Genomic DNA, 22881 nt, shown 5'->3' with positions numbered 1-22881 from the left:
CAGCTCCAAGTTGAGCTGTTGTTCAGCATCTTAGCTGCAGAGGGCAGTGTCACTGGCCCTCATATGTGGGATCCGAACCAGGGCCCTCTGGCGTCCCAAACCAGTTCTTAACCATCGCGCCACTCGGCCGGCCCCCAGCTGCCTTCTTTCTGATTTCCTTTGTTGAACATGAATTGTTTACCCATTTAAAAAAATAAACATTGGCACCCTTCATGTTAAAGCAAAAGTGATAGATTTTGTACCATTCAGCACAAAAAATAGGAGAATTGAGCTTAGTGACTAAGCATACTTGTTCTAAAATGTACAAATGAAATGGTAAGTGAATCTAGACTTGCTGAACTGCTTTGGTCCCATGTTCTGTTTTCTTTGGATCGCCTTCGTAGACTAAGTAACTTGCAGACCACTTCTGCTTGCTGTGACGGAAAGTGACCACAACCAACGAATGCTGAGAATGCCTACTATCACGTAAACTAACATAAATTATCCCAGAAAGTAGATCAAGGAAACTTATCTATTAAGATAAGGAAATGGAAGAATAAAATTTAGTTACTTTGTCTAAGACCCCAGCTCTCATTAACCATAGGCCTTCTCTGTTCATCAGAAAGAATCAGCAGACCTGTTCACTGAGCTTCTGCTGGATTCCAGGCACTGCAATGGGTATTTTATGCATAGATAGGAGTTCCTGTATGGCCAGGGTCATTCTTTCCATTTTGCATAGATAACACTTTGCTTGCAAGAGATTCACCTCAAGTTACCTGCCAGAGGGCACTCTGAAAATGAATCGAGGAATTGCAGTTTGAATCCAAAACTGACGGACACTTCTCATGTGGGAGGCAGGTGTTCTCTCTCACTTGCCCCTCACACCCTTGTACATGTGCACACACAAACACCCCCCACCCCAAATGTGAGGAAGAATCATGGTTGAAGAATTTTAATACACCATGACCTAATTTAAAATTTTTCCCATGCTGTCTTAATAAGGACTCCTGGTTGCAATGGACTAAAAGGAAATGAATAGTCTCAGGTGACCCAGGTGGAAGAATATGGATGGATCAGGCTTTAGGTCTCCAGGCACGCAGACCTTGGCCCTGCCCACTCTCCATGGTAACCTCATTCTTGCCACTCGACCTGTGCCTGCCCATGCATTGGAGAGAGAAGGGTTGGACTTAGGTGGAACTCTGTTCAGGCCTTCCCTGTTTCAGCAAGCCATTCTCAGAGAAAGAGTGGGTTTCCTTCCCCACCCCCCCACCCCCCACTCCCCTTTTGGGGTTGGGGGAGGAGAATGGAACATCCATAATGTAAAATCCAGGGAAGGGCCCTTGATGGGCCTGACTTTCGTCATTCCTCTGGTGTGTTGGCTGAAGGCACTGTGATTGACTGAGCTCCCTGTGGACCAAATGAATAAGCATGAACACACCCCAAAAGTAAAGGACACTAGGCAGCCCAGTCTGCAGGTACCTTTAAGTCCCTATAAATTTTACACCTTTAAATGAGTATCAGTGACATTTTACAGCATACCTGGACTCGGTACAACTTGGGGATTGGGTGTTTTAATTTCCATTTAATAGCTTTTGTTGGGGGGGGGGGACTTTTTCAGGACCTTCATTTCCTCTCTTCAACCAGGGGCATTTGTCTTATTAGTTTGCCCTCCATTGTTGGAGATAATAGATACTCACTAGAGGCTCAGCAGAGGTGCTTTTGCCTTTCTCCAGTCACTCCTGGACCCCAGATCACATCACTGATCCACGTTCATGTGTTCATGCCAGAAGGCTTGGGATTTATAGTGGCTCCTCTCCTATAATAAATAAGGAGCCCCTTATTGCATGCAGTTTGTGTATTAACCTCCATAATGAGGTCATCTTATCTTGGGACACTTCATTTTCCTCGAGTCTTGATGTCCTCATCAACTTACATTCAAGATTAGTTTTTGTGTAAGCTTCCAATAAATCATTTCTGGATAGGAAGAGTATACGTGTAAAAGACACATTTACTGGGCCGGCCGAGTGGCGCGCTGGTTAGGAGCTGGCTTGGGACGCCAGCTCTGAGCAACAGGCCCCAGTTCAGGTCCCATATTAGGGCCAGTGACACTGCCCTCTACAGCTAAGATGGTGAACAACAGCTCGACCTGGAGCTGGGCTGCCGTGAGTTGCCAGCGACAACGTAGACTGCAGCCCCTGCTGCTGTGGGCTGTCATAAGTTACCGTGAGTGGCCGGCAGCCGGTGTGAGCTGCCAAGAGCCACCATGAGCGGCCGTCCAGAGGCCGGCGACCAATCTGCCTCACCCGGGAAGAGCGCAATGATAATACCAACATGGGCCAGTGAAGCAACGTCCTCCACATCTAGACTGAAGAACAAAAGGACAGCAACTCGTCTGTTCCCTTTCCCTGATTTCCCAGTGCTGTTCCCATCCCCGAAGTCCCCAATAAAATCTTAAAAAAAAAAAAAAGACTCATTTACTGCATTGACTGAGTTTTTTTTCCAGTATTATAAGTATTGGATGTACAGTTGGCTATGAGCCACAGCTCCCAAATTATGACTCTGAGAGAATCAACAACTTGTCTATATTCAGCTTGAGAGCCTTAGTTCTAGGGGAAAAAAACACCCATAAGTAAATCCCTCAATTAATTGTAGATAGTCCTGTAAAGAGAATGTACCCTGACGAGTTACCCATAACAAGGAGAGCTGGAAGATGTCTGTAGTGTACCTCACCAGTGTAAGGGCAACCGCTCATTTTTATTGCTTTTTAGAACTTTTCTTTCACTTTCGGTCACTTACGTAATTAGAAGATTTTACAAGGTGCACAGATTCCCAGGGATTTCCATAATCGGGATCAGGAATATAGTTTCCACATAAGAGAGCCTTGATTTCTTAATGACTGTATTTCTCTTTTTATCACATTTTAGATGCCATTGAATGTAAGATGCACATTTATGTTATATACAACTAATAAAGGAAAAAAACCCACTGACAATTTTAAGCTAAATCATAGTTTCAGAGATATTAAATGTGATGAAAATTAGATATTAGAGTGAACTACAGTACTTTTCTCCTATCTGGTATGCGTGGTATTTGGATTCTCTTAACTTCTGACTATCAGGATACTTTAAACACCAGTCATCCGGCCACTATGCTTCTCCATAGCAGACATCACTAATCACTTTCTGTACTCTCTTCTCTAGGAACCACAGATACGGCTTCAGACTCCTCAGTATTAAGTGGCTATCACGCAGAAGTCAGTTAGCATGCACTGACTGATTTCACCTGCCCACATTGAGACTCTCACATTTCAGATGTTTGATTGGACCTGTTAACTTCTAGAAGATGATAACTTTTTTGTTGTTGGGTTTTTTTTTTTTTTTCTTAACTGCAAAGTGTGTTCTGGTTTTCGAAGTTTACGCAGCCCTTGCCCTCACTGTCATTTCCCCCCAACCCACCTGCCTCTTGCCTCCTTCAAAAGCCCTGCTGTAGATAATGGGAACTAGTTCAGCAGGTCCTGGTCTGCATAGAGTGGAATGCAGTGCTCGACTGGATCATGCACGAAGTGGATAGGAAATAGCCTTGTTGTCTGTGACATAGGGCTTTTATGCCTCTCAGCCCCAGGAATGGTATCGTCCTTGCATGCTTGGGGGATGACTGAGACTACATTACAGTAAGCGCTTCTACCTGCTTGAAAAAATGGGAGTTCAAAACCCAAGAGCTTGCAGGGACCTGGCAGGATATAAAGGAGCAGCAAACCTGGCTAGGAGACAGTAGGGGGAGAGGTGAGTAGACCTCACCTGGACTCACATGGTAACACCACCCCCCACCCCTCATGCAAAGGAGAAGCGGTCATTGCTCTCTCCAGCCAGCTCTTGCCCTGCAGGAATGTGTGGGCCTGTTATTATCATATCTTATGATCCTTGTGGAAAAATCAGTTTTAATGATAAATCAGTAAATAATATGACACTGGTATGAATAGGAAGCAGTTTGCCACCCCTGCTGACTATTGAGGGAGTGTTATGAAATATTATGGACATGGGCTTGGTTGCCTCGGTCACATTGACTTGGACACTGGCTCTTTGCTAACGAATAACACATCTGAAAACAGGGTTTACCTGTTAGTGAGTTCTGCACTCGGCTGTGACCCAACCTGTGCCATGCAGAACTTCATCTATCTGGAAGTGGGAAGGAGGAACTCGCGTCTTCCTTTTAACTTCCTAGTCTTCTCCGCTGCAGAAGTTGGTTGCAGTTTGCGGTTTATGCCACTCCCAGAAGGAGCTGGACACAGCCCCTCCTCCCTACCTCTGGTTCTTGGAAGCCCCACTTTCTTCTCTTTTCTTTGTTTTCCCAGGCCAGGGGGGAGGTGCGGGGTGGTGGTGGGGTTTTACCTCCCACAGCCACTGTCTATCTCTGATCTTCAGGGTGCCCTTTGTCCTAGCACTTCTCCAATTCCTGGTTAACCAAATCCCTCACCTGAAATCATTTCTGTTTAAATGTCTAGTGAAGTGTCTCCTTCTGAATGAATCTTGACTGACAACCTGAGACATTGAAAATCTACCAACCCCCGTTATGATACCTGTTTATATGCACACTTGATTGGTCATTCAATTTTTTTTTTTAATCTTAGGGATAATGTGGATATATTCATCTGCTTCATTTTGTTGGCTGCTGTATTCATTCCCTAAGGCTGCTACAATAAATTACCGCAAACTGAATGACTTGAAATAACAGGAATTTATTATCATGCAGTTCCAACATCCAAACACAGAGTGTCAGCAGGGACATGCTCCTTTTGAAGGTTCCAGGGAAGACTCTCTTCTTGCCTTTTCCTGGCTTCTAGTGGCTGCTGTGACTCGGGCCTGTATCCCTCCTGGCTTCTGCCTCTGCCGTCACCTGGCCTCTGTGTTTGTGTCTCTTGTCTTTATGTGGCTTTACATGGTTACCCAGTCATTGGATTTAGGACTCACCCCACTTCATTATGACCTCATCTTAACATCTGAAAAGACCTTATTTCCATATGAGGTCACACCCTGAGGTTTCAAATGCACCTGAATTTAGGGGAGGATATTGTTTAACCCCGTACAGTTACCTAGTGCTTACAGTTATGGCCGTAGAAATGAGCAAATTTAAAGTGCATCGATTGTCTCTGTTTATAGCCCAGTGGCTAAAGTATCATGAACTATGTACTTAGCCGCTAACTTGGTTGGATATGCAGTGGCACTTGGGACAGAATTGTAAAGATGAAGCAGAAAGATTCTATGAAGGCGGCCTCCACTTCCAGCCTCAGGAAGGAAACGGTTTCTGAGCTCGGCTTTGAGCTTTAGGCTGAATTTGGAAGAAAAGGTCTTCCAGGCAGCGGATAGTCTATGAATCATCCAGATCAACCCAAGTGCCAGCCCGGTCAGCTCAGAGGATGCATAGGCCTCACAGGGACCGGGACAGAGAGTGCAGTGAGCTGTGAACACAGCCGCGGATGATGTGGGGGTAGCTGCAATGTGGGTGTGGCACCCATGCCGTTACTGTGTCATCCAGGCTGAGAAGATTAAAGTTGGTAAATAGGGGGGGCCCAATTCGAAGTGACCGAATGAGTCACAACCATTTAGCCAGAAGTGTATTCATAAACATAAGGCTGGTCATGTATTGTTTGATTCCATTTATATGAGAATAGACAGATTTATAGAGACAGAGTAGATACATTATGGTTGTCATGGGGACAAGGAAGGTGAGATGGAGAAGGACTGCTTAATGGGTATAGACGTTTTCTCACGGGGTGATAAAAGTGGGCTGGAGCTAGTGGCGATGCGTGCACAACACTGAATGTGCTAAATATCACTAATAGTAAATTTTATGTTATGTATTTTAGCACAATTCAAAAAGAGGCAGGAGGTGTGTGTGTGGGGGTGTGTGAGATTACAATTCAAAAACAAAATAAGGCAGGAAGTGTGACTAGGCCAAGGTACATGATGTTGTTTGCCTATGAAGAGCTAAGTGGGTGGGGTGAGGGGAAAGGATGGTTGAGCTTCTGTTGCAGGTGTTTCTCTGCGCCCTGTTAATAATAGCCTGTGCCAGGTGCTGTGCTCAGTTCTTTCCATGTATTCTGCTGCATTTTTCTCACAGTCACCCGTACCAAGGGTGGAGGCCAGTTCAAGGCCTTTGAACTAGTAGGAGGTGGAGCTAGGATTTGAACCGGGTTACACAACTCCTAAGGTGACCATCCAGCTTGGTTTGCATACAATGGCCTCCTTTTTGGACGTCTTCCCTATTCCGGAAACCCCTCAGTTCAGGGCACATGGATGACTGGCCGCCCGTGACTAATTCCTGAGCCCAGGTCAGGCTCCAAGCCCTTGATGCTTCCCCAAACCCCTCCTGCGTGGGGACACCTGCTCTAAAATGGTTGCACCATCAGCAGTTGGTTTGGCATCCCTGATTTAATACCTCAGTATCTCAAAGAAATCCTTGTGGCTTTTCAAGACATGTCATGTAATATTAATGAAAACACCAGGCCTTCTGTCAGGATTAATTTTTTATGAACAATAATACGTCTGATTAAACTGGCTGATTTACTAGGGCTGGTGGTACCGGGTGGGGTGTGTGGTGGCGCGTAGATGGTCCCTGGCAGGCCGTCTCTGACCACAGGGCAGGGTTTCTTGGGTGATCTGACGGTATTCCCAGTGTGCACTTCGTGTTGGTTCTGCCTGGAAATGACCTGACAAGAACATGATGAATGACGGCTGGCCTGCAACCTGTGGTGTACACCCTCCTGTGAGGGATGTGCCCGGCCTGCAGAGCTTCCCCCTGGCGGGGAGTAAGGCCAGAAAGACCGGGAAGCTGTGCGTGTGCCCGGGGTAGTACATTTCACATGTGATCCTCATCCCCAGTGTTCGGCTGTGACCCAGCTACACTGGTTCCACTGTGTCAGAGTATCTCTTAATAGTCCTGACATTCACTGTGTAGGTGCCATTTCTCGTACAAAGAAACCCGGCGTTTGCCAGCAGCAACTTCAGTTACATGTCAGACAGGTGCCATTCTCTCCCTAAGTGTCTGTTTTCTTTCCAAGGATGTGGATCAAGCGGTCTGGGGGCCCTGGGTGTTTGCTCACTTTTTAGGTCCGAAAAAAAAAAAAAAAGCAGGCTTCAATGTTTTGTCTGAGGAGCGAAGGTCCTTCTTGTGCTAGGAGATTGTTTTTGATTTTTCCAGCTGAGCATCGAGCAGGCCCAGACTGTGGCAGAACAGGTGGAGATGAAGGCAAAGGTGGTCCAGTCGGAGGTCAAAGCTGTGACTGCAAGGCATAAGAAGGCCCTGGAGGAGCGGGAGTGCGAGCTGTTGTGGAAGGTACTGGGGGGTGGGGGCGGGGAGCACGCCCACCCCCATTCTGGGCCTCCTCAGCTGGCCAGCGTTTCTTCCGCCGTGAACCACATGTCAGGTCCTGGACCCCAGCTCTAAATTTAGAGTACTTGGTGGTTTTCCAGAATTTGTTGGCAGAAAAAGTCAAGGGTCCCTGGAATCTTGTGGGTGCTACCCGGGCCGTAAAACAACAAGAAGCCTTTTCAGAAGTAGTCGGGTACCAAGACTGGAGGGAGGGCCCACGTTTTATATTGCACACGTTCCCAAGGAGGCAGAAAGGAGGGAGTACAATTGAAACCGTTGTTATGAAAGCCGACTGGTGGGAAACATCCTTATTTTTGGTGTCCTGGCTGGTTGCACTTCCTGACCCCTTGTGGAAAACCAGTGTTCCACTTGTGAGGGCAGTGAGCGTGTGCCCCTTCTTCCTGTTGGAGCAGGAAAGAGTGCTGTGCACACTGGTGTGCTGTTTAGATAAAAATCAGCTGGAAAGATGGTTCTCCCCACCCAAGTCACAATCCCAGCATTTTCTTCTCTGATCTTGTATCCTCTCTCAGGGAAGAGGAGACTATGCCTATGAATGTGCCAGTGCCACTGGCCGCTTCCCATTCTAATCACATTCTTTTTTTAAAAAAAAAGATTTTTTTATTGGGGAATTGGGGGAAGGAGAACAGACAAGTTGCTGTCCTTTTTGTTCTTCAGTCTAGTTGTGGAGGACGTTGCTTCACTGGCCCAAGTTGGTACCATCGTTGTGCTCTTCCCAGGCGAGGCAGATGGGTCGCCGGCTTCTTGATGGCCACTCACGCTGGCTGCTGGCTGCTGGCTACACACGGTAGCCCATGGCAACCCACTGCAGCCCAGCTCCAGGTTGAGCTGTTGTTCACCATCTTAGCTGTAGAGGGCAGTGTCATTGGCCCTCATATGTGGGATCCGAACCGGGGCCCTCTGGCGTCCCAAGCCAGCTCTTAACCAACACGCCACTCGGCCGGCCCTCTGATCACATTCTTTGAAAACACAAAAGGCCACATACACAGCTGATTAAAAAGGGTGCACATAGGGGTGTGCATGCTTCCTTTGATCATCCAAACCGTATGATGGCAGAGGTGGTACCTTGATTTCGAAAAGTGACCCTCACCAATCACTAGGCCCTGAAATGTTCTGGAAGGATACGTTGGATTTTGCATTGCATTTTCCATTTAGTTAGCACCTAACCTACCTGCTTTCTACCTCTTCGGACCTCTTAAGAAATATTGGTTTAGTCGCTTTTTCAAAAGAAGAGTTCTTGGGTGGAAAAAGTCCAAGATTTAATTCAGCACATATTTTATTGGGGCACTTTTGTAGGCCTGACACGGTTTTCAGACACTCAGATGTCCCCATGGTCTGTCAGTCTCATGCCACCCACAAATGTTAATTATAACCGAAAGGGGCCCACTTCTTGCAACCTGAGAGCTCTGTGGTGAACTCTGCCACAAACTTGCTCTTCTGGATTTGCTGATGAAAAGGCCTTTGTGTGTTTCTGCAGATCTCACCTTAGCTATCCTCCCTCCTGTGAGGCTGGCTCACGGCCTCTCTCGAAAGACAGTTCTTTTTCAGGAGGACTGGAAAGCCAGTTTTTACTCTAGGAAAAGCAAATTGGGAAGAAGAATCATTTTCTTCTTTATGTAATAAACTTTGTTTCTGCTTGTCTTAAAAACTCTTTCTCTGATTCCTCCAAAGTAGCCTTGCTCATTGGGGATACAACTCACTCCCATTTTATTATATCTTTACTTTTTGCTATGGTACCTCGCCCCAAATCCTGTAGAAATCCCTTCTCTCTTACCATTTACTAATTTGTCTGCTCCCACCCAGCAAAGACTTCCCACCTGTCTCTGCCTGGGCACCTCTTTGTTGTGTAATGTTTTGAGTTATTGAACACTGAGATACTTGAGTACCCAGTGACCTAGTTTTATATATCAAGACGCGCCCTTCATTCTTGGGGCTTATCAGCTTCCAGTGGACTGGGCTTCCGTGTGGGGTCCGTGGCAACCACTTAGCTGAAGGGTCAGAACCAAAGCCCCAGAGGTTTGGTATAGCGCAAGACCAAAAGGACAAAGCCAGTCTTTGATCTGTCCCCACACGGGCCTCTCTGCACACACATGTCCTGCTTCCAGAGTGGACAGATGAAAAAGCATGAATGGGTCAGAAATCACATCATTACTCCCCAAGGGAAAAGCCGATTAAAATCCAGGCCTCCCAGCAGTGGACCCTTATTCTGAAATAGGCTTTCTGTAGCTTTTAGATCAGTAGAGAACTTGGAATTCACGGTCCTCTGCAAAACAGCATGAATGAGCTAGGTGACCTGTGTGTTCCCTTCACAGCAAGGAAATGACTTAAAATTAGAGAACTTTTCATTATTTAGTGCAAAAGAATGGAGAATGACTGTTTTATTGGTCAAACGAAATCCCACGTTTCCAAATAGCAGGGTTTGAGAGCCTCAGAAGTAGAAATTATTTTGGCAGGTCAGAATTCACATTTATGTATTAAAGCATTTTAGATTTCGAGGGCTCCATTGGAAATAATACAGGCCAACAGTTGCCAGACCATGGTATCCAAATTTGGGGTGTGCGACCTTTCAAGCTCCCTATTGGAGGTTTCTAAAACCTGTTCTTAGATACCGAGGTGAGGAGAAGAGATAGGTTGGGGAGGGATTGTAATCTTGAATTAGACTCTCACCAAATCCCTTTTTCTACAGTCTTTTTTTCCCTCTTACTTGGGTGGAGTTGCAGGGGAACGGAGATACCTTCTAAGAGACTTCAGGCTCTCTGTGTAGCTGCATTGAAAATTCAGTCTTTGGGGAGTGCAAGACTGGCCTTGTACTCTAGTCCACGGGGAACTCCTGTCGGCTCTGCCTCTAGTATCCTTTCTGCCACTTTTACCCACCTTCACAGCCACCTCTGTTGCCTAAGCTACCATCATCCCTCACCTGGTCTCTGCCTCCCCACTTGTCTTCTTCAGGGCACGTTCCACACAGCACATACAAGAACATAAACTTATTCACTGCACCCGCTACTTGAAACTCTACAGTTGCGCCCCCCCTTCCTCTTTTTTTTTAAATTTCAGGTAAGTGCCCACCTCAGGGTCTTTGTGCTTGCCATTATTATATTTCCTCTGCTTGGATCACTCTCCTTTAAGCACTTAGCTTGTCTCAACTCATGAAAAAAAACCTCTTTGACAACCCTCTCTCTAAATCAGGCCTCCCTAGTCCCTAGCTTTCATACTCGTATTTCTAGTCTCTAAAACGTAGCACCACCTGAATTATCTTACATTGTTTCTTTGCTTGTGTATTTAATATCTGTCATTTTAAAATACAAGCTCTGTGAGGGCGAGGACCCTATTTTCTGTTGGTCATGGTGTATCTCTTTCCAGTGCTTGACACAAAGTAGGTGCCCAATAAGCATTTGTTAGGTGGCTGTTTTTAACATCTATTTTTATTTAATCTCTAACTTAGAGACAAGTTTCAGGTGTCAATAATAAAAGAACTCCATTTGTTCTTTTCCAGATTCCACCAGTTATTTGCATTTGGCCCCGTATTCATCATTTCTCTCTATACGTATATTGTATATATGATTTGAGAGCAAGTTGCAGTGTTGGGAGACACAATGCCTCTTTTTCCTTAAGTGCTTCAGTGTTTATTTCCTCAGAGCAAAGACATTCTCTTAGATAATCACAGTTAATCAAAATCAGGAAGTTTAATCTTGATACTATCTAATCCTTAGTCGGTAGTCAAATTTCACCAATGGTGTGTTTTGTTTTGTTTTTTGTTTGTTTTTGTTTTTCTTAAAGATTTTATTGGGGAAGGGGAACAGCCAAATTGTTGTCTGTTCAATCTTAGCTGTGGAGGGCTCGGCTTGTTCAGCCTCAAGTCCAGTTGCCATCTGGCCACCCATTGGCAGCTTACAGCAGCTCAGCTCAGGCGCAGCTCACTGGCCCATGTGGGAATCGAACTGGCAACCCTGTTGCTCAGAGCTCGCGCTTTCACCAACTGAGCCACTTGGCCGGCCCCCACCAATAGTGTTTTAATAACAGTATCCCCCCCAGCCCAGGGTCACTCGTTGCATTTAGTTGTCACGTCTCTTCAGTCATCTCCTGTATCCGGAACAAACAGTTCCTTGGCCTTCCTTTGCCTTTGGATTCTGCCATGTTTGAAGAGCGCAGACCAGTTGTTTTTGTCGATGATCCCTCAGCGTGGGTTTGTCTGTGGCTTCCTCGTGACGATCGGACAGGTTATGTGTGTTTTTCTCTGCGTGGTTTTAAGCCTCTGTGCCCTCTCTCCCCGTTCTCACCTTTCTCCAGGTAGAGAAGATCCGCCAGGTGAAAGCCAAGTCTCTGTACCTGCAGGTGGAGAAGCTGCGGCAGAACCTCAACAAGCTTGAGAGCACCATCAGTGCCGTCCAGCAGGTCCTGGAGGAGGGGAGGGCGCTGGATATCCTGCTGGCCCGAGACCGCATGCTGGCCCAGGTGCAGGAGCTGAAGAATGTGCGCAGCCTCCTGCAGCCCCAAGAAGACGACCGGGTCATGTTCACACCCCCCGACCAGGCCCTGTATCTCGCCATCAAGTCCTTCGGCTTTGTCAGTAGCGGGGCCTTTGCGCCACTCACCAAGGCCACGGGCGATGGCCTCAAGCGGGCCCTCCAGGGGAAGGTGGCCTCCTTCACCGTCATTGGCTACGACCATGATGGGGAGCCCCGTCTCTCCGGAGGCGACCTCATGTCGGCCGTGGTCCTGGGCCCTGATGGCAACCTGTTTGGGGCAGAGGTGAGTGATCAGCAGAATGGGACTTACGTGGTGAGCTACCGGCCCCAGCTGGAGGGCGAGCACCTGGTGTCAGTCACCATGTGCAACCAGCACATTGAGAACAGCCCCTTCAAGGTGATGGTCAAGTCTGGCCGCAGCTACGTGGGCATCGGGCTCCCCGGCCTGAGCTTTGGCAGCGAGGGTGACGGCGATGGCAAGCTCTGCCGCCCTTGGGGGGTGAGTGTGGACAAGGAGGGCTTCATTGTCGTCGCCGACCGCAGCAACAACCGTATCCAGGTATTCAAGCCCTGTGGCACCTTCCACCACAAATTCGGCACCCTGGGCTCCCGGCCCGGGCAGTTCGACCGGCCGGCCGGGGTGGCCTGCGACGCCTCCCGAAGGATCGTGGTGGCTGACAAGGACAATCATCGCATCCAGATCTTCACCTTTGATGGCCAGTTCCTCCTCAAGTTTGGCGAGAAAGGAACCAAGAATGGGCAGTTCAACTACCCTTGGGATGTGGCGGTGAATTCTGAGGGCAAGATCCTGGTCTCTGACACTCGGAACCACCGGATCCAGCTGTTCGGGCCGGATGGAGTCTTTCTGAATAAGTACGGCTTCGAGGGGGCTCTCTGGAAGCACTTTGACTCCCCTCGGGGCGTGGCCTTCAACCACGAGGGTCACTTGGTGGTCACCGACTTCAACAACCACCGGCTCCTGGTCATTCACCCCGATTGCCAGTCGGCACGCTTCCTGGGCTCAGAGGGCACTGGCAATGGGCAGTTCCTGCGCCCACAGGGCGTGGCCGTGGACCAGGAGGGGCGCATCATCGTGGCTGATTCCAGGAACCACCGGGTACAGATGTTCGAGGCCAATGGCAGCTTCCTGTGCAAGTTCGGCGCTCAGGGCAGTGGCTTTGGGCAGATGGACCGCCCATCTGGCATCGCCGTCACCCCTGACGGGATGATCGTCGTGGTGGACTTTGGCAACAATCGAATCCTCATCTTCTAATCACATTTTCTAGGCTTCTGTGTTTGGGGTGTGCATGTGTACGTCTCTCTGTCTCTCTGTCTCTCCCCTTTTGAATTTCAAAGAAGAAAAACAGTCTCAGGGAAATTTCTTTTTTTTTTTCTTTTGTTTAAAGAGAACAAGAAAAGTACAACATTGCTTAAGTCCTACCTCATCTTTATTTTTTTACAGATGAATGTACTTATCTTTTCTGCAGGGATTGAGCCTGTGAAGTGATAATTTCTATCTACCTCATAAATCTTTTCCATTTCCTTCTCCAGCAGGCCCTCTGCCCGCCTCCCACCCTCACTCAGTGGAGTTCACGGTTCCCTCTTCCCCCTCTGCGGGGCGTGATATGCACAAGCCTTGCGCCTCTGGCTGGGAGGGCACTGGATGTGAGTGGTGGGCTGTATTCTGTAGATTGAGCCAAGGAAACATGAAAAAAACTACTAAGGAAAACAAAGTATAAAATGTGGAAAAATAGGATTTAAAATGCCTAATTATAGAGTATTTGTGTTGAGAATACTGTGTTTATGGGGTTAGGTTGTGTTGTGTGTTCTTGATCTTTTTGGGAAAAAAATCTCTCTTTTTTTAAAATGCTGCAACAGAGAACTTTCCTATGTTCTCCTTTTATACCTCACTGTGTTGATCATCCTGTTCAGCATCTTTTCTTACTCCTAGAAGATGTGGCTGTGGCTTGCTAGCCAAGAAAAGCAGACTATTCATATTTTAGGGTATGTAATCTTCGTTTCTTCTAAGGTAGGGTGTGTGTGTATGAAGGCATCCTAACACCAAATTCGTAAAGCTGAAAGTGAGAACACCACCTCCCAAAGAACCTTTTCTTTTCATACTTTAGTTTCTAAAAATCATAGATGTAGTTCGGGATTGTTGATTAAAAAGTATTCTCAAAAGTAAAGTATTCTAAGTTTGCTGTTGGTTATAAAGAGTTACACGGAAAGAAGACGACAGTGAACCTCATTCTACAAAGAGGATTTTTGGACATTGGCCTGGTGTGTGGACACGAGTGTGGTGCTGAGGTAGTCAGAGAGCATGACAAAGCCGCAAGTCACCCCCAAACTCTTCCGGACTCTGCAGGAGGATGGGGGTTGATCCCCCACTCTAGATTGAATGTTGTTCTGTTAATGCTAGGTGTTTCTTTTCCTAAGAAGAGTAGGCAAAGGAATGAACTTTTATTTTAAAAAGCACAATTTTTTTTCCTGCTTTGGAAGTTCAGGGAAATAGAATGTTTGTGAGTCAAATTAATAGGAACAGCCCATCTCCACACCCTCTGCTTGGGTCTCTTTTACAGAGCGGTCTGCTCCCGAGCCATACTGTAGGCCCTCATGGTTAACGGGAACCCCCTAGCCCCCTCCGCTCCTCAAAGGCCTTTGAATGTAAAGGATTTGTGAACTAAATCATCCCAACTCAAAACGTAGGATATACTATCTTTAGTTAAACCCGTATCTCGGTACCAAAGAATGAAAATTTAAGCCAGGCTCCCACTGCAGAAACTGTGGGATGGCGTCTGTCACTTTACAGGGTTGGTTTTTTAAGCTGGACTTGGATACAAAACCTTGTGCTTCTGGGCATTATCTGTCTCTCAAGTGGAAATTGGGTGGAGCTTATAACCTGCTTGTCAGAACCCTTATGGATCCCTGCCTTCCCCCCACCCCACCCCAATACTGAAATAGGAACCCAATTCGAGAATTGCACACCTCAGGAGAAAGACGGGCTCTCAGCCAGCGGTGCTTATAAGGAGATCTCTTGTTTAAACAGAAAGACTAATAACGGTTGATCACTTTCTGTTCTTGTATGTAAGAGAAATTCCTTTTGCAATGTGGATATAGTTTTAAATAACAGACATAAACTTAACAGATGAAGCAATTTGTTCTTGTCATCCCCAAAGAAAAGGCGATGACAGACGGTATAGTATAGATCAAGTCAATCAAATTGCTTTTCCCACCCAGCTGTTTTGGACATTTAATTCACCGCATCAGGGTACCCTCTGTCTCTTCCCATTGCTTTAGTTCTAGGGTTTCTGAATGACCCAAATGGGAGAAAACACATTTATTAAAGAACTGCATGCAGTCAAGTATCCAAAAATTGAAACGTGACTTCAACCTGCTGCCTCCCCCCAGGTGCTGTGTTGCAGAGTGGGGGAGGCAGCACGAAATCTCGTTTTGTAAAAGCGCCTTTTCTTTTATTGAAGAACTTAATAGTGAATTCTTCCTTGATTCCTATTCTATTGCCTTTTATTTTGTCCCTAAGACCTAAGTTCTTTGGTAAAGAGCTCACGTAATTATGCATTTTTATTGTTTTTTATTGTGAAATAACTTGGTGCTGAACCTCCTTCCTTTAACACACGCGCACGCGCACGCACGCACGTGCACACACATCAACTACCCAACAAATCACCCTTTAAACACCAAAGACAACTGGTTTTAAGTGCTTAAAAAATTTTTTTTATTAGAGGAAATGGACCTTGAAAGTTCTTTCCAGTGTTCCCAGAAACTTGGTCATGATTATGACTGGGTTATTTCAGGTAGTCACTACCTTTGATTAGTCCATCTTCGTTTTCATCATCATCTTCACCTCCTCTTTCCTTCCCCACATACGGGGATATCTTGGCACCTGAGTGGGGAATTTTATTGGTTGAATAGCAGTAACTACAATTGCTTGCTTAACATTTTTCTGTGGATTTGGTTGTAAAGCCAGGGTTTCCACGTATGGCTGAAATTACCAGGTCTTAACAATAAACAGACAAACTAATTTGCAGACTTAAAGCTCGTAGGTCGTCCCTGGAATGAGCGTGTAGGTGGGCGGTACTGCCTCTCTTGACCCGCAATGGTGGTACATCTCCTTACCTTTCTGCACCCAAACTTGTGCATCACTGCCATTTGCGAAACATGTTCACACTTGGGAAGATTTTGTTTTAAAAACATTGGGCATCTTTGGCTGCCCATAACTGACTCCTAACCCACAGGGATGGTGCGAAGCACTTTGGAGTGTGTTTATTGTACAATGTGGAATGCTCCAAATCAAAGAAAGATGAGAAAAGCCAACATTTAGAATTCCGTAGTGTGAATGAGGCTGTACAAAATAGGTGTATATAAATGCATCTCTCCTGCCCATTATGAAGTGATGCTAGGGTAGGTAGGGATTGGGTCAAAGAGGGAAGTCTTTAACTTGATGAGAGGATAAGGTCCTGGGTGCTGGAAGGCAGGAGGATAAAATGTTTCTGTTGAGTAAATGTGATAGTTAGACAATAATCGCTATGTATGTCCCAGGTGGCAGGGTGGGGTGGGGTGGGATAGGGTGGGATGTCAGTTCATGTTTGGAGATGCCAATTAGATTTGAATATATAGGTTTGGTATTGAGATGGATGGCTAAAGGAAATCTTAACAGCACAGATGAAAACCACTTTTGGTTGACACTGACTTTTCAAAGGTGTTAATCTTTTCTTTAAAAAAAAAAAATCATTCCTTTGTAAATGTGGTCACAAGAAGCAGTGCTCTCTCTCGAAACCTGTGCTTGCTGTGCCTGGCAGGTGGCTGGAGCCCAGGAGGCCGGCCAGTAACCCCAGGTGCACTAAGCCTTTGATGGATGGATGATGCCCTTTTAAGTCTAACTTATCTGGGGAAACACATAGCAAGGGTACCATAAACAGAATCTAAATTACGCGTTGGGCCAAAAAAGTTGCCAGATTTCAGGCACTTGGTGATGGAGCTGTAAGGGAATAACTAGAGATTGGCTCACTCTGTTGTATTCTAGTTAAGCCAAAGCTTAAAAATTTGAGGAGGGAAGTCTTTTTTTTTTTTTTCTTAGGCTTGAAGCAGCAGAATTCTGTCTGTATATGTTTCGTCTTCCTCTGGGAGATTCTAAGATTGCTGTATTCTGGTAGATAGTTGAAAGAAATGCCAAAGTTATAAGGCTTGTTTTTCTGTTTAAAAAAAAAAAAAAAAGTCCAATGGTGCCAAAAAAGTATTTAGGGTATTTATTGACAACATCACTCTTGCGATTCCAACAGTCTGGGGCTGTATAAAAGTCAAACCCTTCTGCACGGGATGGTATCCTAGAGCCGCAGCCTTCCACTGCTGTTGAGCTTTCTCTGGCTTCCTGCAGGCCAGGGGCACAGGACACACACACCACTCCACTCCACCACGCACCATTTGTTTTTGTTTAGTTTCTACCTCACTTTTGGCGAAAGTCATCTACCTCATGTTCGCATCATGATGGGTCTCTGAAAAGAAGAGTATTAATCCACTGGGGAGTGGATGGGAGTGGGGAGATACCTCGTGAAGAAAATGTTTCCATAAATCGAGAACTGATTTCTCCCAGGGAAAAGGTTTAATCTTGAAAAAAAAAACTTTGAAACCAAATATTCCTATACTCAGGCAAATGTAGACAGAAATCCAAGTATTTCTTACTAATCTGTCCCCCCCGCCCCCCCCAACTAGGAATTAGGCACACTATTACCATGTTGTTCAGTATTATGAAACTACTGGTTCATCTGAGCTATTCGAGGACTTAACTGCAACTAAAGACCTTTAGGTCTTTCTCTTCAAGAGAAAAATATTTTATCTGTATTTTGAATGTCTGCAAGTATACCCTTTTTAGGAGCAGTTCTAAGGGTCTAGTGGTTGGAAACATCAAATATTTGAAGGGAACAAGCATCTTTAGACTTGGTGATTGTATTTGTAGCTTTTCTGGACCCAGCAGGATGTTTATCACCATGACGTTGCAACAATCGCTGTTTTACTGAGCAGTGACTGGGAAAGTGTGTTATTCTTTTGTGTTTATTTTTTTTATTTTTTATTTGCCTACCAAAGGTAACATGTTAACAGGGCTGTTCTTTTCCCCTCCTTGTTTATTAAATACTTGATGACAAAGTTGAGAAGCACATTACCAAGATAATACTGGATTGCCTCTCCACCTCTTTTTCCCCCTAGTTAATTTTTTTTGGTTGGAGGAGAGGGTCCTAAGACCACTGTAATTATTGTGAATTGGGTTTAAAAATGTCATGGTGAAGAAATACCTCAGTGATGCCTATTTTTAAACTGATCTTACGGGTTAACAAGCCAGCCTGGTGGGATGGTTTCCATCATCATTTAACCAGTAATGGTTCTAAAAGTTTTGTGTATTCACATGGTCTTAGACCTCCTTTTAATGATTGTATTAACTACAAGCTCAGGTAGTATTTTTCTTAAGGCTCTATCTCAGAGCACACTGACTGAATGTTAACGTGTGTAGCAAAGTGTTTACTTCCTTTAAATAACCAGCTCTGTCATAGTTCCTTGTTTCTAGTTGTCTGTGTAGTTTTCTTTCTTCAGATGGAGATTTTTCATGTTCTGGGGTTTTTCTTGTTTTTAGGGTGCTACGGTTTCTTTTTTTTTCTTCTTTGTCCCTAAAAATCAATGCAGGTGAGAGGGTGGGTGGGTAAGGGATGTTGTTTTTAACTAGCATGTTAGGTATACTAAAGAAACTTTAGAGGATGTGTGGGTGGAAGGGTTGTTAGTATTTTTTTTTTAATGAACCTTGTTGAATACTGTCCATTAGCTGTCATGCCCGGTCAGCAAAATGCTTTAATTTTTAAGTGTAGAACACGACTCAGTTGAGGTTTTTTTTTTTTGTTCGTTTGTTTTTGTTTGGGGGGTGAGAAAGGTAAATGCCGAGTTGGGGAAATTAACATGGGCGTGTTGCCTGATGTTAGAATGACTAAGTAAAACCTTTTATTATTTTAAGATTTTTTTTTTCCAAGGCAGACATGAGGTAAGGGATATGCACCCCTAGAATAACTCCCTGGGCCACAAAAAACATCTGCAAGCCCATCTGGGATGCTGACTGCCTCTGGATGCTTTTTAAAATGGGCATTGCAGTGGTGGTTTGGATCCCATCAATTAAGTGGAGAATGGGGAAGCAAAGAGTTGCTCCTCTCCCGCCACCCCCCAAACCTTTAAAGTGGGTTTTTGTTTGGGAGTGGGGTTGGTCCGACCCCCGCCCCGTGGGTTTTTACTTTTATATCTTAAATGGTATACTGCAGGCCGCAGGCATGACAGGCAGTGCGCAGATGAAGAACCAATGGAAAAGTGTTCAAAAACTCCTGTGTGAGCTAACAGGCTTCTGAATGTATCGCTGTGGTCCACAGAGAAGGCTGGGGAAGGTAGCAAGGAGATGCTGTAGCAGCTACCGCAGCCTTAAAACAAAGTTGGTGTCTCTTTGGACTTTAAAATTGTTCCTATGCAGCTTATTTTATTTTTGTTTAATCAAATAAACAAGAGGGTTTTTCCATGGAAACACATGTCTGCGTGATCCTTTAATCCAGAACAAAACCAGGTGTGGGCACAGGGCCTCAGGAAGAGGAGTCTGAGGAGGATGGATGGGCCACAGGTTGCACTTGGGCTGCTGGGCCAGATTGGGGTCATGCAGTGTTTTCAAAACAGGTGGATACAAGTGCCAAGTATCTGTAGCTGGCATGTGGAACCTCTACTCTTCACTGGATCCCGTGTTAGCATTCAGCATTTAAAGTGGTGGTTGCTCCCTTCATGCCTTCAGCTTCAAAATGGTGACACATCCTGAGTGGCAGTTTCTTAAAAGACTGAAGGTGGGGGAGTGTAACTGAACTCTGAACCCCAACCCCCATTCTCCAATTTTCTTTTTCCAGTTCTCGCGCTATTTCCCTTTTGCTCCTAGCTGGATGTAATGGGGAGACACTGTTAAATGTAAATAGTTGGATGAACACACTTTTTTAAACAGAAGGAATCTCCTCTCTAGTTCCCTGAAAGCCTCAGGAGCAGCAGCTCATAAAATGAGGGAGGACCCTTTTTCTGAGGGATGTGCAAAGAAGGAAAGCAATAGAAAGAACAACTGATAATTCGAGCCACCTCTCCCCTGGATTCCTTTAGCCTCTTCCATTAGAGGGAGGTGAATTTGAAAGGACTCAAACCTCCTAAGGGTGACTACACTCCTTTGCAGCGGGCCACAGGGGCTGCCTTAAGAGTTAACAGCCAGTAATCCATACAGTACATGGAGTAATTGGAACACTCATATGTTGCTGGGGTGGGGATCGTAAAATGGTACAAACACTTGAACGCAACCTGGCAGCTCTTCCAAGGGTAGGGCCCAGCAATGCCATTCCTAGATATATACCCAGAGAACTGAGGACGTCTCCACACAATAACAGATGTGAATGATCATGGGAACATTCTTAACCAAAAAGTGGAAACAGCTCAAAGCACCCTAAACCAACCGGATGAACAAAGTGATATATCCTTGTAATAGAATATACAGCTATAAAAAGGAGTGAAGTGCTGATAACGTTACAATATCGGTGAACCTTGAAAATGTAAGTGAAAGAAGTCAACTACATACATGATTTCATGTACATGAAATAACCAGAATAGGGAAATACAGAAAGATTAGTGTTTTCCAGGGGCTAGTTGTGGGGAATTGGCAGTGACTGATGGGTTTCTTTCTTTTTTTTTAAGACTTAAAAGAGTAGTGTTAGGTTCACTGCAGAATTGAGAGGAAAAGACGGATGCCCCCTGCCCCACCCCTCCACATGCATAGCCTTGTATTATCAAAATCCTCCTAGGGTTTCTTTTTTGGCATGAGGGAAATATTCTAGAATCAGGTAGTGGTGATGGTTTTACCACTAAGTGGGTGAATTCGATGGTCTAAAAATCACCTCAACATGAAAAGACAAGCAACAGGTAAAATATAAATATATTTGACTACATTAAACACTGGTCAATGTAAAGACTGATTGCCTTTTCTGGCCTTGTGCTGGGAGGGCCATGTGACTAGTTCTGCTCAGCAGGTCATGAACAGCAATGGTATGGTGCCACTTCCCTGGGTGGAGTATTTCATGGGCAGGGTGAGCCTTTGCAGAGCTGGTCCCTCTCCCATGGCTGCAGGCAATATCATCAGCCAGGAAGGACCTGGAAGTGAGGCAGACAGGGCAGCACACCCAGCCAACCAGGCATGTGTAGGTGGTCAAAGTAGGTAGTTATTTTAAAAATGTTTCTAAAATCTGTCCAATGAACAATATGAGCAAACAAGCCTCAGTCTGGGAGAAGCCTCCAGCATCACAGGATTAATATCCAGAATATTTAGAGAACTACAAATCAATAAGAAAAACAACCCAGTTTTAAAAACAAGCAAAGGAGGTCCAGCCGAGTGGCTCAGTTGGTTAAGAGCTGGCTCAAGAGGGTGAGCTCTGAGCAACAGGGTCGCTGGTTTGATTTCCAGCCTGAGCTGAGCTGCTGCTGAGCTGCCAACAGGTGGCAGGATGGCTCAGCTAAAAAACAAACAAGCAAGCAATGGATGTGGTTTAAGTAATTTACAGAGCTCAACTGCACTAGAATACAAAACCCCACTAAGACACAATTTCATATCCATCAGTTCAATAGAAATGTAAAAGTCGCATTGTAGCCAGTGTTGGTGAGAAATAGCAGCTCTGCACAGCTGGTGGGAGTGTAGAGTGCACGCCCTTCACAGGGGAGTTTGTCCATATCTGGTGATGCTAAAGATGTAGACATACCTTTCAATCCAGTGCTAATTCCATCTCCACGAATATGCTGTGGAGAAATTTTAGTACAAGACATGCACTGACCACTGCCCTGTTGCTTGGAGTAGGTGTCTACTCCAAGTCACACCAAGTGTCTTGTCAGTGGTGGGATAGAAGTATATAAATTTGATATATTTATTCAACGAGAGTTAAAATGAATGGGAGCTAACCATGTGGATTCATGTAAAAATCATAATGTTGAGTGAAAAGAGCAAGCTCCAGAATGACATTACAGTATATGTTTTACACAATGTTAAAAAAACCCAAAAAAAACACAAAACAATACTATATATTTATTTACAGATTGGGATTTTGTTCATTGAGCATTACGTGGTCTGGTGGGTTTCAGGTTGGATTTCTTGCTAGGAGAGGGAGTGGAAAATGGAAAGCAACCAATCCCCTTATGGTTATTAAAAATGGGGGGTGACCAAGAAGGAAAAGAAAACCTCAGAATTTGTTTTTCTTTTTTTTTTTTTTCCTCAGTAAAGGTTCAGAATTGCTCATAAAACATGACAATAGGAGACAGAAATATAAGAACAATGATGATAGAACTTTGCATTCCTAGAAAGAATAGAACATGGGTTATGTAGCTGTAAGAAATTTCCACAAGAGACATCTAAGTGACTCCCCCTATCCCATCCCACCACCACTCCATTTTCCTCAGACACGTTGAAAGTTTTGTTTGCTCTACCTTTGACAACAATTTTCTCTCCCTGAGTGTGTAATGCTAGACTTAAGCTTGCTCAACAATGAGTTTTAGCTCTCCTAGACAACAATGGCAGTTACTAAAATTTAACAATGAGTACCACAATAAATCACTAAGCATATAATCTGGTGGAATACAAGTTCTGACAATTAAGTTCACAAACTCATCCTAGAAAAAGTGCTACATACCTCATTGCTGAATGTCACTACAGTCACCTTCGAAGTACTCCCCTTGGGAAGCCATGCACCGACGCCAGCACCTAGTCCACCCTTCAAAGCAATTTTAGAATTCTTTTTTCTGGAATGGCCATCAGAGCTGTCGTCGTATTACCCTTGATGTCCTGAATGTCATCAAAATGTCTTCCTTTCAGTATTTCCTTTATCTTTGGGTAAAGAAAGAAGTCATTGGGAGCCAGATCAGGTGAGTAGGGAGGGTGTTCCAATACAGTGATTTGTTTACTGGCTAAAAACTCCCTCACAGACAGTGTTGTGTGAGCTGGTGCATTGTT

General features: G+C 45.2%; 1 protein-coding gene across 1 annotated transcript in view; it reads left to right on the top strand.

Annotated features, from left to right (window-relative positions):
• Positions 1-13839, top strand: part of TRIM71 (tripartite motif containing 71) — a 64654-nt gene extending 50815 nt beyond the window's left edge. Inside the window, exons 3-4 of the mRNA XM_019630730.1 lie at positions 7177-7311; positions 11653-13839. Coding sequence (XP_019486275.1) covers positions 7177-7311; positions 11653-13104 — 1587 coding nt within the window. The 3' untranslated portion in view covers positions 13105-13839. The remainder of the gene's footprint in view (positions 1-7176; positions 7312-11652) is intronic.
• The last annotated feature ends 9042 nt before the right edge of the window (positions 13840-22881 follow it).

This window comes from Hipposideros armiger, unplaced genomic scaffold (assembly GCF_001890085.2).
Source record: "Hipposideros armiger isolate ML-2016 unplaced genomic scaffold, ASM189008v1 scaffold_937, whole genome shotgun sequence".
Classification (NCBI taxonomy): Eukaryota; Metazoa; Chordata; class Mammalia; order Chiroptera; family Hipposideridae; genus Hipposideros; species Hipposideros armiger.
This window is presented reverse-complemented; position numbering and strand designations above follow the sequence as displayed.